Source organism: Lycium ferocissimum, chromosome 5, assembly GCF_029784015.1.
Source record: "Lycium ferocissimum isolate CSIRO_LF1 chromosome 5, AGI_CSIRO_Lferr_CH_V1, whole genome shotgun sequence".
NCBI lineage: Eukaryota > Viridiplantae > Streptophyta > Magnoliopsida > Solanales > Solanaceae > Lycium > Lycium ferocissimum.
The window spans coordinates 69,802,936-69,816,501 of record NC_081346.1 but is presented as its reverse complement, the minus strand read 5'-3'; the positions used below and the strand labels follow the sequence as shown (position 1 = coordinate 69,816,501).

At 36.9% G+C, this 13,566-nt stretch overlaps 2 protein-coding genes across 2 annotated transcripts; one reads left to right on the top strand and one right to left on the bottom strand.

The window, feature by feature from the left end:
- Positions 1-232: 232 nt before the first annotated feature.
- Positions 233-11,008, top strand: LOC132057236 (pentatricopeptide repeat-containing protein At5g02830, chloroplastic). The gene is made up of 13 exons (XM_059449734.1): positions 233-509; positions 1,188-1,538; positions 1,820-1,907; positions 3,680-3,884; positions 4,653-4,760; positions 5,794-5,958; positions 6,497-7,087; positions 8,026-8,091; positions 8,199-8,279; positions 8,468-8,565; positions 9,735-9,939; positions 10,148-10,208; positions 10,485-11,008. Exons 1-13 carry the CDS (start codon positions 308-310, stop codon positions 10,805-10,807), a joined length of 2,544 nt encoding a protein of 847 aa, XP_059305717.1. The 5' UTR covers positions 233-307; the 3' UTR covers positions 10,808-11,008.
- Positions 11,009-11,436: 428 nt separating this feature from the next.
- LOC132057234 (DNA topoisomerase 6 subunit A) lies at positions 11,437-12,942 on the bottom strand. Its single transcript, XM_059449733.1, has one exon. It carries the CDS (start codon positions 12,909-12,911, stop codon positions 11,646-11,648), a length of 1,266 nt encoding a protein of 421 aa, XP_059305716.1. The 5' UTR covers positions 12,912-12,942; the 3' UTR covers positions 11,437-11,645.
- Positions 12,943-13,566: the final 624 nt, after the last annotated feature.

Sequence of the window (13,566 nt, the reverse complement as noted above, 5' to 3'; positions counted from 1 at the left end):
CATTAAATTATGACATATTTGAACCAACTACTGAAGTGAGCTAAACTATTAACAGAAAGCATATTTGTTCAATTTAAAATATTTTAAGGACATATTTGAACCTTTTTGGTTTTCATTTTAATCCTTTTCTTACCAAACATGTAGACAACAATGTGAAAAGTGCAAACTGCAAACTGCAAACTCCTCCGCCTTTCAAATTCAATCCCTTAAAAAATTACAATTTATAGCCCAAGACCAAAAAATCCTCTTTACAAATGGACTTTCACATTTCAACAGAAAAAAGAAAAAACGGTTGGCTAGGAAGGAAATGAGAGAAGCACTGGTGATACTTCCCTCTTCTTCCATTACTCTCCCTCCCAACTCTCCCCCACCTCATCGTCACCACCACCACCGTACCACTGCTAAGCCCAAGCCCAAATTAAAGCCCAAACAAAAGCCCACTAACTTCACTTCCATTAATTCTCATCAGTCTCCACTTCTATCCACACTACGATGGGATTCCGCTTCAGGTAGCTTTGGTCTAAATCATGTATTTGTCTTAAAAAAAAAAAAAATTTATTGATTATGTTTAAATATACTTTATGTGACATGTTTCCTTTTTAGTCAGTTCCAAACCTTTCTATATTTAGCACTCCCTTCGTCCTAATTTGTGTGTTTTAATTTCCTTTCTGGCCTAGCACAAAAAGAGAGTGCCTTTTGACTATTTAAACATCCTAACAAGATTTAAAGGATATTTTAGTACATTATACGCATATTTAATTTAGCACCACAATATTAAAAAATCTTTCTTTATTTCTTAAATTGGTACGGAGGCAGTAACAATTAACTTAAAAATGTCCATTTTACCCTTAATGAGATAATTTATAGCTATTCAAATATCTATAGCCTATCTTGGATCACAAGTTTCAAAAGTCTCCGTCACCGGTGAAACGCTTCACATAAATGAGGCAAAGGGAGTATTAACTTAGAACCCAGTAAATTGACATAACTAAATTTCGAAGTCATAAACTTCAAATTCTGACTCTGACTCTGCAGGTAATTGTAACAGTCTCAAATACTACGCCGAATCATATATTTGTCCTAAAGAGTTCATTGATTATGTATACATTATTAACTTAGAACTCAATAACTTACACATAACTAAATCCCGTACTCATAAACTTCAAATCCTGGCTTTGCTTCTGCAGGTAACTGTAACAGTCTCAAATACTATGCTGAGTTGGCGTCGAAGCTAGCGCAGGACGGGAGATTCAATGATTCGTTGATGATCGCGGAGAGCGTTGTGGTATCAGGAGTGAATGCCGTTGAATTTGCGTCGTTGTTGAATGTGAAGCTTGTTTCGAGTGGGATTGTTCGATTGCTAAAAGAAGGAAAGGTAGGGAGTGTTATTGAGCTTCTGAATGGTGCCCAGCAGCTTGGTATTGATCCGTTGAAGTTGCTTGATGGAGCCGCTATAAATGCCCTTTCTCTAGAGTGTAGACGGACTTTGGAATGTGGTGAGATAGAGGAAGTTGTGAGCTTGATGGAAACACTTAAAGGTATGATTTTTGTGTCATTTTTGGCCTCTTACATTGCGAATAGTGTCGATGTTTGCCAACATACAACATATTACGGGTGAAATGACTGGTAATTTGAGTTTGTGTATCAAATTCAAACCTTTGTTAGGTATATTTAAAAAGGTGCAAAATGTTTAAATTTTATGTTTTTATTTTTTTTTATTTTTTATTTTATAAATTGCTTATGGACAATTTTTTCTCCATATGGATCTTGGTAAATATGTTGGCGTTTGATATTTTTTTACAATGTGCTTCTGCTTCAGGGTGTAGTATGCCAATTAAGGATTTCGTGAGGCCGTCTGAGATTATAAGACTTTGTGTCAGCCAAAGAAAGCCAAATGCAGCAGTAAGGTATTACTTTTTCCAATCTGGCATCAATTTGAAATGTTCTAGATATGTAACTCATGCTCCATTTGAGATGACTGTACAAAAATAAATACTAGTTGTTTTTCACAAATCAGTACTAAAAGAATTGTTTTTTTATGAGTATGAAACAAGTAGTATCATAAGCGTTTTCCTTTGTCTTTTTCTATGGTGCAGCACCTCTTAATTTCTTTTAACAAACTCCATGTCTAAGCATGTAAGATATGCATTTTCCTATTATCTTATTGGAATAACTAGATTTTAATTGTGACGCTCTATCAGTGATGTGCTTAGTTAGCTTCGGTTTCCCAATCTTTGCATATACCTCTTAGAGTTGGGGTTTTGGTTCAAACTCTTAATTACATTTAGTTTGTTCTCTCAAATAGTGCAGTTCTTCAAAAAATGTCTTATAATGGAGACTCCACTAGAACAGTTTTGCCTATTACTTTCATCTGAAATATTATGCGTTTATGGAACAATTCTTGAAAGTAGAGAGCCAAAGGAGGATATATACATTTGTAGCCATATTGAGAAATCAATTATCTAGAATATGTTTGACTAATTGGTGGTATGAATAAAGGTACTTCGTATGTTCATGGACATTAAAACATAGATATATATGCACCCAAAGTGTGTCCTAGTGGTAAATAATAGGGTGGGAAAGGCCCCGGGAGGCTGGGTTCAAATCCCCGCAGAAAGAAAAAGCGCAGTGTGATTTTTTTTTCATCTGTCTGTCTTGGTGGACAGAGTTATCTGGTATACTAGATGGAGGTAGCAGATACTTTGTGGATAGTCGAGGTGCACACAAGTTGACCCAGGACCATAATAAGATGAGATTAGGACCAATCTCTACCATTCTTTTCATATTTTGGCATTATTTTGATGGTGCTTGTTGGTTCTCAAGCTCATCTCTTTTGGCGAGAACAACATGTTGGAATTAAGGTATACTTGCTATTTTCCGGAGTTCTAATTTTCTTAACAAGAGACTCGTAAGACAGTGTCGGATACATATTCGTCTGATAGAATCTCTAGTTTATGAGACCTTCTCATTTCCCTTAAATGACAACTTTTTAGTATTGTAATGAAATTGACCTGCATAGAATAGTATGGTCACAGAGGAACATATAGCGGCCTAGCTACTTGGATGAGGCATAAGTGATTGATATTCATCTCATATACCATCTTTCCAGGAAAGGAGTTAGACTAGTGACTTTTTCTCTTCTGTACATTTGATCATGTCGGTGGCTAAAGCCTCCTCGGTTGAACATAAGTAATTTTTTAATGACATGGTGATTGGAAGTCCAATTGGGGCCTGCCTACTTAGTATTTCTTGGAATGGGTTAGAAACTCTTTTTTCTTTTTTTTAATGATGAAAGAATGGGTTATAAACTTTTTTCATAAACTCTTTGTTGCTTGTGATTGAATTACGGCGCTGCAAAGAAGATATACAACATACATGCACAATAAGAATGCTGTTCATTACCAGAGCTGTTAGTTCACTTCACTGGAAGCTCCAGATATCTTATGTTTAGTTGGTTGGTTCAGTTTCTTCACCCTGATCTTGAACTTTGTTTGCTCCAGAGACTTGTCAGTTTCCTGCATTCATTATCCAATTAATGGTTTCTTTCTTTTGAGCTTGGAAATTTGTTTCGCTTGGTTTCATAATGGATCAAGAAATGCTTTAAACATACTGCTGTCTAGAGGAAACCGTGATTACCTGCCATGTCTTACAGTGTAAGTTCAATCATGACTCTCTGCAGGTATGCACATATTTTTCCACATGTGGACATTATGATCTGTAACATAATTCTTGAATTTGGGAAGAAAGGCGATTTGGCGTCTGCTCTAACTGTCTTTGAAGCATCCAAGCAGAATCAGGACGCCCCGAATTTGTACATCTACCGCACAATAATAGATGTTTGTGGTCTTTGTGGAGACTACTTGAAGTCCAGGTCCATATATGAGGTATCATATACCTTTCGAATCTTAATTAGAATTGTGCACCTGATAAATAAATCAGATTTCCTGTTACGGTGGTCCAAGATTTAATGCTGACAATTTATAAATTACTCTTTACTTATCATAAAAAAAAAAAAAAAAGGTTACAGGTGATCCAATTCTACGAGAAAGAAAACCTTGTCATTTCCCTAAGATTTTGTTGTTTAATCCTTTTTGTGGAATCAGTTTCCTGTTATGAGTAATAAAGGGATTTGTAAAAAAATATAGTTGTCTCGAGGCACGGGAATGGTGCAACCCACTTAGTAAAGGAAGTTGGAATATCCTTGATTTCATATTTGGTTTTAATTACAGAATGAAACACTTTTATTCTTATTCCTTATTTGTGTTATCTTTTTTAAATTTGTTGAATAGCTTACTAATTTTTCATTTGTTAATAAGTTAAACTTTCATAAAAAGTAAGAGCGTGTAATTCAGAAAGGAGTCCAACTGGATAGTGGTATCATCTTTCAAGTTTGAGTCTCACTGCTACCTGCGATCAAATTATTTCCACCTGCATGGCCCATACTAAAAATTTGGCCTGCCCATATGCTGGATTACCGAACACATAATTAGATAAACAAGCATCCTTCCTCTTTGACAATATTTAGACAGGTGGAGCTCATTATGCAACAAACTTATAAAGGAACAAGCAGAATGATCTTTTACCTTTTTTGGTTGTATTTTGGCTTTATTCTTGGTTGATTCATGCGTCTATAACATTAAATTTCAGTGCAGGGGTTAATCGCTAGCAAGTTTACACCAAACATTTATGTCTTCAACAGCCTCATGAATGTAAATGCCTGTGACTTGAGTTACACCTTGGACATTTACAAGCAAATGCAAGTAAGCCTTTTCTACTCTCTTTCTTCCACACCACAAAGCACACATACACAACGTCAACAAGTCTCACTTGCACACAGAAAAACTCTCTCTCTTTTTTTCCCATATAAAAAAAAGGGATGCATGCTCTTTAGTCTTTACCACTAGTCAGTGTTGTCAAAGACCCGCTTAAAGCGCGCTTAAGCCCTGAAGCGAGGCTCAAAACATGTTGAGCGCTTCGCCTCGCTTTATGTGCGCTTCAGTGTCGTCATCAAGGCTTTAAGACATACTTTTCCTTGCCATTGAGCCTCTCTTGAAGAGGTGACACTAGATGATTGATATTTCACTTTATCGTAATGTTTTTACAATTTCTTTGTCCATATATTTGTTATTCATGCTTACTATTATTAGTCTTGGACTAAACATACATATATTTGTAATTTTGCACCATTGCGTTTTTTTTTAACTAAAGCCCACGCTTTATTTGCGCATTGCGCTTAATGCCCCAGCTAACCTTAGAGCTTTTTTGCGCTTTTCGCTTTTGATAACACTGCCACTAGTTTAGTTCCATTAGGTGAAGGTTTCATTGTTTTCCCATTGGGTGAAGTTTCCGCTGTTAACCTCTTGCTGTTCTCTAGCTGTTTGCACAACAAGAAAGGAAGTGTCTCTTACTGCTCCTTTCCATTAAATTACAGAGGTTTTGGAAAGCTGACATGGCTGTTTTATAGACTCGTCTTCCTGACTTAATAAGGGGAATATAACCCATCCCAAACAAATCCCGTTTACGATCTGATGTTAGTTTTCTGCTGGCACAGCGTGAATCTTGTTTTAATCTTCATTTTGTTTCTTGAATGCATCTGACTAGCGATGTTTGGCTTGTATGAAACAATTGTAAAATGTAGTCTTCCAATTATTATTTTTCCTATTTCTGCTCTCTTTTGTGATTTGAAGTTGGCGTTGGATCTTGTTTCCTTTTCATCATTTAAACTATACTATTGTTCTTGTTAGCTGAAAATACTATGAGGAGCGTTTTACTCACCTTGTTCTTTTCATTCAGAAACTAGGGGTTCCAGCTGATTTGACATCTTACAATATCCTTCTAAAATCATGCTGTCTTGCTACAAGAGTTGATCTGGCCAAAGAAATTTATGGGGAGCTAAAGCATTTAGAAACGGCAGGAGCATTGAAATTGGATGTCTTCACTTATAGCACTTTAATCAAGGTATAACTGGGGCCTTCAGATTTAGCAAGAGCCATGTTAAATATCTAAACTTGTTGGAATTTACACTTGGCTGAATATCTCACTTTACTATATTGTGGTAGAGGTAAAGGGCTTATTGGATGATAGTAAACAAAAATAGTGTTTTTTTTTTTTTTGTACATGGATACAGAAATTAGATAACACATTTACTGGTTTCACTATCTCCGAATTGTTTCTCCACATCCAGGTAAAGCTGTTGTGTGATACTTTGTGATTACATAGTCACATCCTCTATATTTCTACATCATTACATAGTGAATATGATGTTGAACACATTAAGATCTTTTTTATTTCAACTATATTTTTGATGTGAGGAGAAAGTATTATGTTGTACTGATAGTTGGTCAAACTTGGTGGAAGACAATGTATGACTCAAGCAGTGCCACTCACTTCTTGCACATTCTTTTGACACCGACTTGGTGTTAATTGATGAAACTTCTTGACTTATCAAAAAAAAAAAAAAAAGAACATATTGACGTCCTCTGTTTTGATTATATAGGTATTTGCAGGTGCAAAAATGTGGCAGATGGCACTTGAAATAAAAAAAGATATGCTATCGGCTGGTGTCACTCCCAACATTGTCACTTGGTCTTCATTGATCAGTGCCTGTGCCAATGCCGGCCTGGTAGACCAAGCCATTCATCTATTTGAAGAGATGCTTCAGGCTGGTTGTGAACCTAATCCACATTGTTACAACATTCTTCTTCATGCGTGTGTTGAGGCCTGCCAATATGATAGGGCCTTTCGGCTATTCGGGTCCTGGAAGGAACATGCGCTGCAGAAGGACAATTGTGAAGATTTTGGTAGCAAGACGGACAATACTATTGATCTTTCCCCCACACCTATGGTTTCTGCTAGTATACCCACCCGCACTTCTGCTTCACCTCATGGACATTTCTCTACGAGGGTTCCATTTAGACCTACTACTTCTACCTATAATATTCTGATGAAGGCCTGCGGGAGTGATTACTACCGAGCAAAAGCTTTGATGGAAGAGATGAAGGAAGTAGGTCTTTCTCCTAACCATATAAGCTGGTCTATTTTGATTGACATCTGTGGAGGCTCAGGAAACGTACAGGGTGCTCTGCAGGTAATGTAGTCTCTTTCATCTAACGGTAAAAGGAACATGGCAGTTAGATCATATTTAGCTGGTCTTTTTGTTAAAAAGATGCACTGCACCAATCTAAGCTATCACTTTGTGCAACCATTGGAGTTCACTTCCCTCAGTTAGCATTAGGTTGTGCTATTTTTGCAATCTTAGTCACTGCTTCTTTTTGGGGGGTTGATTATGTTCTCCTTCTTTCTTTAAATTTGGAACATAACATGTCAAGTGTCATGATGAGCAGTGGCGGATCCAGGATTTTCACTGAGGGGGTTCGAAAAATAAAAGTGTAGTTCTTGGAACTTGAACTTGGAACCTCAAGGTGAACTTTGAACCCCCTAAACCACTGAACCAACCTCTTCTCTTGTGTTCAGGGTATTCAAAATCTATATATGTACATAAAAAATAAAAAAAATACCTTATATATATGGTGTAATTTTTTGCCGAGGAACACTCCCCGGGCCCTAGATCCGCCCCTGATGATGAGCATTGGAGACAAACAAATATGGCTTGGCATCTTGTTAGATAGTGATGAGTTCATTCACAAATGAATAGATAAATAACTGAAGAAGGGGCGAGCCCATTATCCACCAAGTTTCGAATTTTGCACCACTGAGCCCGAGGGATTTCTCAGTTATCAACAAAAAGAGAAAAAGAAAAAGAATAGATAATAAGTGCAGATGGGTTGTGAAAAGACTAACACAATGGGTCATGCGCAAAGCACAAGACTTCTTTTCTCCAAAACCTTTAGTATGAGGTCCCATTCTTGGACATAAAAAATATAAACTGAGGATTATGTGCATAACTTAATAAAAAATAGATGGAATACGTGTGATCCCAGAAAAACTTGGTATGAAAAATGCAGTTTTGTCTTAGGAAAACACTTTTACCGCAATCTGAATTATAGCTATTTCATGGAAATGCAGATTTTGAGGGCCATGCGAGATGCTGGTATTCAACCTGATGTGGTAACCTACACAACAATTATCAAGGTTCTAAGCTTTCTTCCCTTTTAATGTCATATTACTTCAGATGATGCATCGTCAAATATGGTTGATATATTGATTCATATATTTGTTTATTCCTCTTCACTTCACAGGTTTGCGTGGAAAATAAAGATTTCAAGAGTGCATTTTCATTATTTGCAGCAATGAAAAGATATCAGATAAAACCAAATATGGTGAGTTAATTCGTCTAGCTTGCACTTAAAATGGCATCAATTAAATTTCCACATGAATTATTTGAGTTTTATTTGTATTCACACCTTTTTGTGTCGAAATGGCATTTTTAATAGAATAAGTGTGATTTGGTCCCTTGGTACTCCAATGTCACTTGGATCAGCTTTATGACCTCTATAATATTTTGTAGGTCACATACAATACACTTCTTAGAGCTCGTAGCCGATATGGATCTTTGCAGGAAGTACAACAATGCTTGGCTATATATCAGGATATGCGGAAAGCAGGGTATGCAACTTGAAATCTTTTAGGCATAATGTCCCTCTTCTTATACTTTGATATTCCATTGCAGTCTGAGACATTCCATTTGAGGGATGCGTATTTGTTGTTGATGCCTGCTTTTTTATTTTCTCTTAGTATTGCCTGTGCTCTTCTTTCCGTTTGCGACGGGTTAAATGGGTAACAGAGCCTGCTCCGAACAAAACAAAATGAACATACACTAAGACAGCGGAAAGCGTAAGAATTTGAGGAAGTAAAGGAAAGAAAGAAAAGCTGGCCATCTTGAAGCAGTAATGTTCATCTTCATAGGCCATTTGCTAGTGAGACTCACTCCTGTGTAATATCAAGAGAGTTCATCCTGACCATGTGGAAATCCAATTTGGTTCATTGAACCACATGGAACCGTTAACAGTTGGAAATCCTTTCTCAGGATTTCCTAAAAACTAAGTGCAATGTAGTTAAAAGTATCCTTAATGGTTAGGTCGTCTATGATTATTACTTTTCTCCTCAAATTGACTTGAAGTAGCATTATTAAGGGGCTGGGTGGATATGGAACTGTTAACCTTGGAATTCAGTTTGTTCAATTTCCATTTTGGGTGCATGTGGCCGTCGTCTATGATTATACTTTTCTCCTCAAATTGACTTGAAGTAGCGTTATTAAGGGGCTGGGTGGATGTGGAACTGTTAACTTTGGAATTCAGTTTGTTCAATTTCCATTTTGGGTGCTCGTGGGATGTTGATATGTGAATGTGCAATTTCAGTTCAAGGGGGTCTTGGATAAAAGAGACATGAATCAGAGGTAAGTATGTGAAATCATGCTTGGGAGGTATAGTGGGGGGTTTTGAGACGGCATTCCCTGTTGAGACGTCTTAGTTTGGTCTTTATTTAGTTTTAAGACACCAAGTTGATGGTCCCAATTTATATCAGTAAGTAGATTTTCTATTTTGTTTATTTATTTGCTAAACAATATGTTGAGCATGTACAAGTTTCAGTTAGGAGGCACTTCTGTTTCTAGTTGCTAATGAAACTCCTGTCTCTCTCTTTTTTTTCCCTTGTCTGTGTGTTTTTCTGGGTATCATTTTGTACCATCAGCGTTTACCATTGGTCTAAGAAAATAATCCACATAATGATACTCTTTGTAGCTAATGAGTCTCAGTTTGCTCTTCATAAAATTGCAGGTATAAACCCAATGATTACTATCTCAAGCAACTAATTGAGCAGTGGTGTGAAGGCGTAATCCAAAATGGCAATCAGAGGAAATACAACTTCAGCACTCGCAATAGAACCCATTTAGGGCCTGAAAGTATGATTCTCGAGAAAGTTGCAGAACACTTACAGAAGGATAATGCTAGTATATCCATCAATCTTCGGGGGCTTAGTAAGGTAAATATGGTATCTAGCTAGATATTCGCATCAAAGATTTCTTGAAAAGTAAATTAAACACGTCTCTGGGTTTATTGTTGTGATCTATATCATTTTGCCCTTCAAATATCGTTAACTTGTCAGGAAGATGTCTTATATCGGTCTGATTTACTTTCATGGTTGAACGTATCGTCTTGATTTATCACATCAAATTTTTGCCTACTGACAGGTTGAAGCTCGGATTGTGGTTCTTGCGGTTTTGAGAATGATCAGAGAGAAGTACACTGCAGGTGAGAAAATGGATGCACTTAAAAGAGCTGGCCCTTGTAACTTCAGTTCACATAATATTAACTTTGGAAAAGCTTGGATCTTTGCAGAGTAAATTACACCAAGGACTTTATAAGTATAATGTGCTCTTTGATAACATATGGCCTTTACTATGATTTGATTGGCCAAATGGTGCATTTCAATATAATAGTAGTCATGATCAACAATCCAAATAGTACAAACATCTATCACATTACAATCAATTTGATAACATCTAGATATTGTGGTTATGGTTGCAGGAGATTCAGTTAAAGATGACGTGCAAATCTTTTTAGGAGTCCAAGAAGTAGGTACACGTGCTGTCAGACATGAAAATGTAGTTAAGGAAGCTATAATCAAACTTTTGCAACATGATCTGGGACTTGAGGTAATTTCGATAGCACCTAGAATTGGAAATGACAGAAACCAGGATGGGATAAACCATCTGGACAAGTCTTCAAACGTGGAAGAAAATGTGCACTCTCCAACTAGGAGGCCAGTGGTTTTGCAAAAATTGAGGATAACTAAGGAATCATTGCAATCCTGGCTTACAAGAAGATTAGATGCTCCTGTAGTACAGTGATAGTGAGAAACATATTGTGTATAGATTTGTATGAACTCTTGTCTTTTCTGTAGAGTTCTTTGATCCTTATTCTTTTAACAGCTGAATAGCATTGTATACTCGACAACACCACGTGCTGAAAACTCCTTATTTTACCATCAAATGTAAACAAAAGTAACAGAAGGAAAATAATTGTTCTTATTCTTGTGCTCTTCTCAGCTGCATTTGCGCGATCCTATTTAGATTCTTGTGGTAGTCAAATAATATATATAGTTGTTTCATAACATTCTGATATGCTTTGCATCTGTTAGAGCAAAAGCTGCATAACATGGATCAAAGAAAGCATCCATCCACTCAAACTACAGAAAGCAAGCTATATCTAACTATAATTGTGAATTGACGCAAGAGTAAACTCCAATCTAAATGTAATTGTGAATTAACACAAGAATGAACTCCAGTCTGACTATATTTGTTAATGGTACAAGAATAAACTCCAGTCTAACTGTAATTGTGAATTAACACAAGAATGAACTCCAGTCCGACTATAATTGTTAATGGTACAAGAATAAACTCCAGTCCGACTATAATTGTTAATGGCACAAGAATAAACTCCAGTCTAACTGTAATTGTGAATTAACACAAGAATAAACTCCAGTCTAACTGTAATTGTGAATTAACACAACAATAACTCCACTCAAAAATAGCAAGATACATAACTTCAACTGTGATTCAACATAACAGTGAAGGAAAATGCTAAGTTTAGAGTACAGTAGATCAAGTTCCAAGTTAACAAAAGCTAATTTGGTATCAACAAAAAGTGCACCAAAATTCAAGTAATTTAGCAACAAGATTTGTATTCTCATAGCCAATCCTGTTCTTGCAGCTTCAATGGCAAATACACTTGAGACAGATACTGAAACCCAAACGAACTCAACGCCTGAATCTCAGCCTTTTGCTTAGTCTTCACCATCAAGTTCAACTCTTCAACCCAAGCCGGATTCTTCTTCACAAAATCCTCTTCCAACAAATCTTTCCCGGTCTTAATATCCTGTTCAGTCATTGGCAACCTACATTGCTCCGGTATCTTATACTTGTCCAAATCACTCGGCCTAATACCTAACCATTTGATATCCGGTGTAGTCAGATTCGCACTGTCATACGACATATTCTTCGATCCACACCCATAAACCGACAAAATCTTCAACCCATAAGGATCACTATCCACCAATGCCAGAACAGGCAAATTCAACTCCATCTTCATCTTCCTCAGAAACAACCTAGTCGCCACATCAGGTTGCCCCTTCGCGGTCACAATAATACACGGAAACCTATTATAAAACCTATCTTCCGACAACCTCATAAACGCAGCATCCTTCTCAACCAACAAGATATACAACGCGTCGCTCTGCATATCACCAACCCTATCGATATTCGGAGGAATAGCTTTCCCTCCCATTCCCATTTTCGTACAATCAATCATATCGCCATTATCGCTAAAAATCAACCTCCCAACTACCACCCCTTTCTCCGCCGCGACAACATTCAAACTAGACCTAGTACAACCAACAATACAACTAACATCATCTAAAACAGCATCAGATTGTGATTGATCCTGAAACAACTTAACATCAGTATAAAACAAATCACGTTTAGTAACATGGATATTACTAGTACATAACTGATGTACAAGTTGAAGTATTCTCAGCGTAATCGTCGCTTTCCTTACGGTAGACACGTTACCGAAGTTACGTAACGAAGATTTATCTTTGAGAACAATACGGTCAAGTTCAGAAACATATAATTGATTAGCGGAAGATCGGGAAGGCACGGAAAACGAGAAACCTTCGCCGGAGAGTATTGATTTGGCGATTTTGAGTGCTAATGATTCGATTTCGGATTGGACTTCATCGATTGGGAGATCGGTAACTTCACGGCAAGATGAGGAGAGGTTAAGGTCGGTTAGGGTTAGGGTTTTGGAAGTTGAGGCGGCGGCGGAACATGAGGATTTGAGTTTTTTTAGGGTTTGGAGGATGACCGGGTCGGGTTTGAGTTTGGATTTGAATGGACGGTTGTCGGTGTCGGAGTCGGAGTTGGGTCGCCGGCGTTTCTTTTTGTCGGCGGCCATTCGGTTAGAGTTGAAATGAGTGGTGATAGATTGCTGTTAGTGCTTTAGGGCTTGGTTAAAGATTGTAGAAGATAAGGAATAGTCCCTTATGTTTGGGGAACATTCAAAATAGTCTCTCAAATATACTTTTGAGTAATTCTGGTCTTTAAATTTGTCACGAGTGGACATTCCTCCATCAAATACTTGACAAATTCTGGTTGTTAAGTTTAACGAGAGGTGTCAATGGTACGGTTCGAGCGGTTATTCTATAAAATTTATACCATACTAAGTTTTCGGTTATTTGATTTTATAGAACTAAAATTAGACTTTTTCGAAACCGTCCCATCAAATTTCGTTTTCTTCTGATTTCGATACGGTTCGGTTAATTCTCGATTTTTTTTTTAAGGAAAAGAACATCATGTTATAGTCACTAGTACTTATAAAGACACGATATCATGCATACTTCTATAAGACTTTAACAAAAAATCTCTAGACATTTACTATGTAAAGGGTGATGAGAAAACATGAAAGACGACAAAAATAAAGATCCCACTATTTTACGATAGTGTAAAATAATGTTAAACAAAAACAAAAGATACTAAATTAGATCCCACGAGGGGCCAAAAATCAAACAAGATGGGACTTAAGGAAGAGTCTGCTAAGATCAAGTATCCAA

What these genes read in the sequence shown, in the direction of transcription:
- LOC132057236 (XM_059449734.1), top strand. Translation starts at nt 308, where the DNA reads ATGAGAGAAGCACTGGTGATACTTCCCTCTTCTTCCATTACTCTCCCT. An exon ending in AAGCCAAATGCAGCAGTAAG is followed by an intron (nt 1,908 to 3,679) that starts GTATTACTTTTT and finishes GACTCTCTGCAG; the next exon opens with GTATGCACATATTTTTCCAC. An exon ending in ACATTTACAAGCAAATGCAA is followed by an intron (nt 4,761 to 5,793) that starts GTAAGCCTTTTC and finishes CTTTTCATTCAG; the next exon opens with AAACTAGGGGTTCCAGCTGA.
- LOC132057234 (XM_059449733.1), bottom strand. Translation starts at nt 12,911, where the DNA reads ATGGCCGCCGACAAAAAGAAACGCCGGCGACCCAACTCCGACTCCGAC.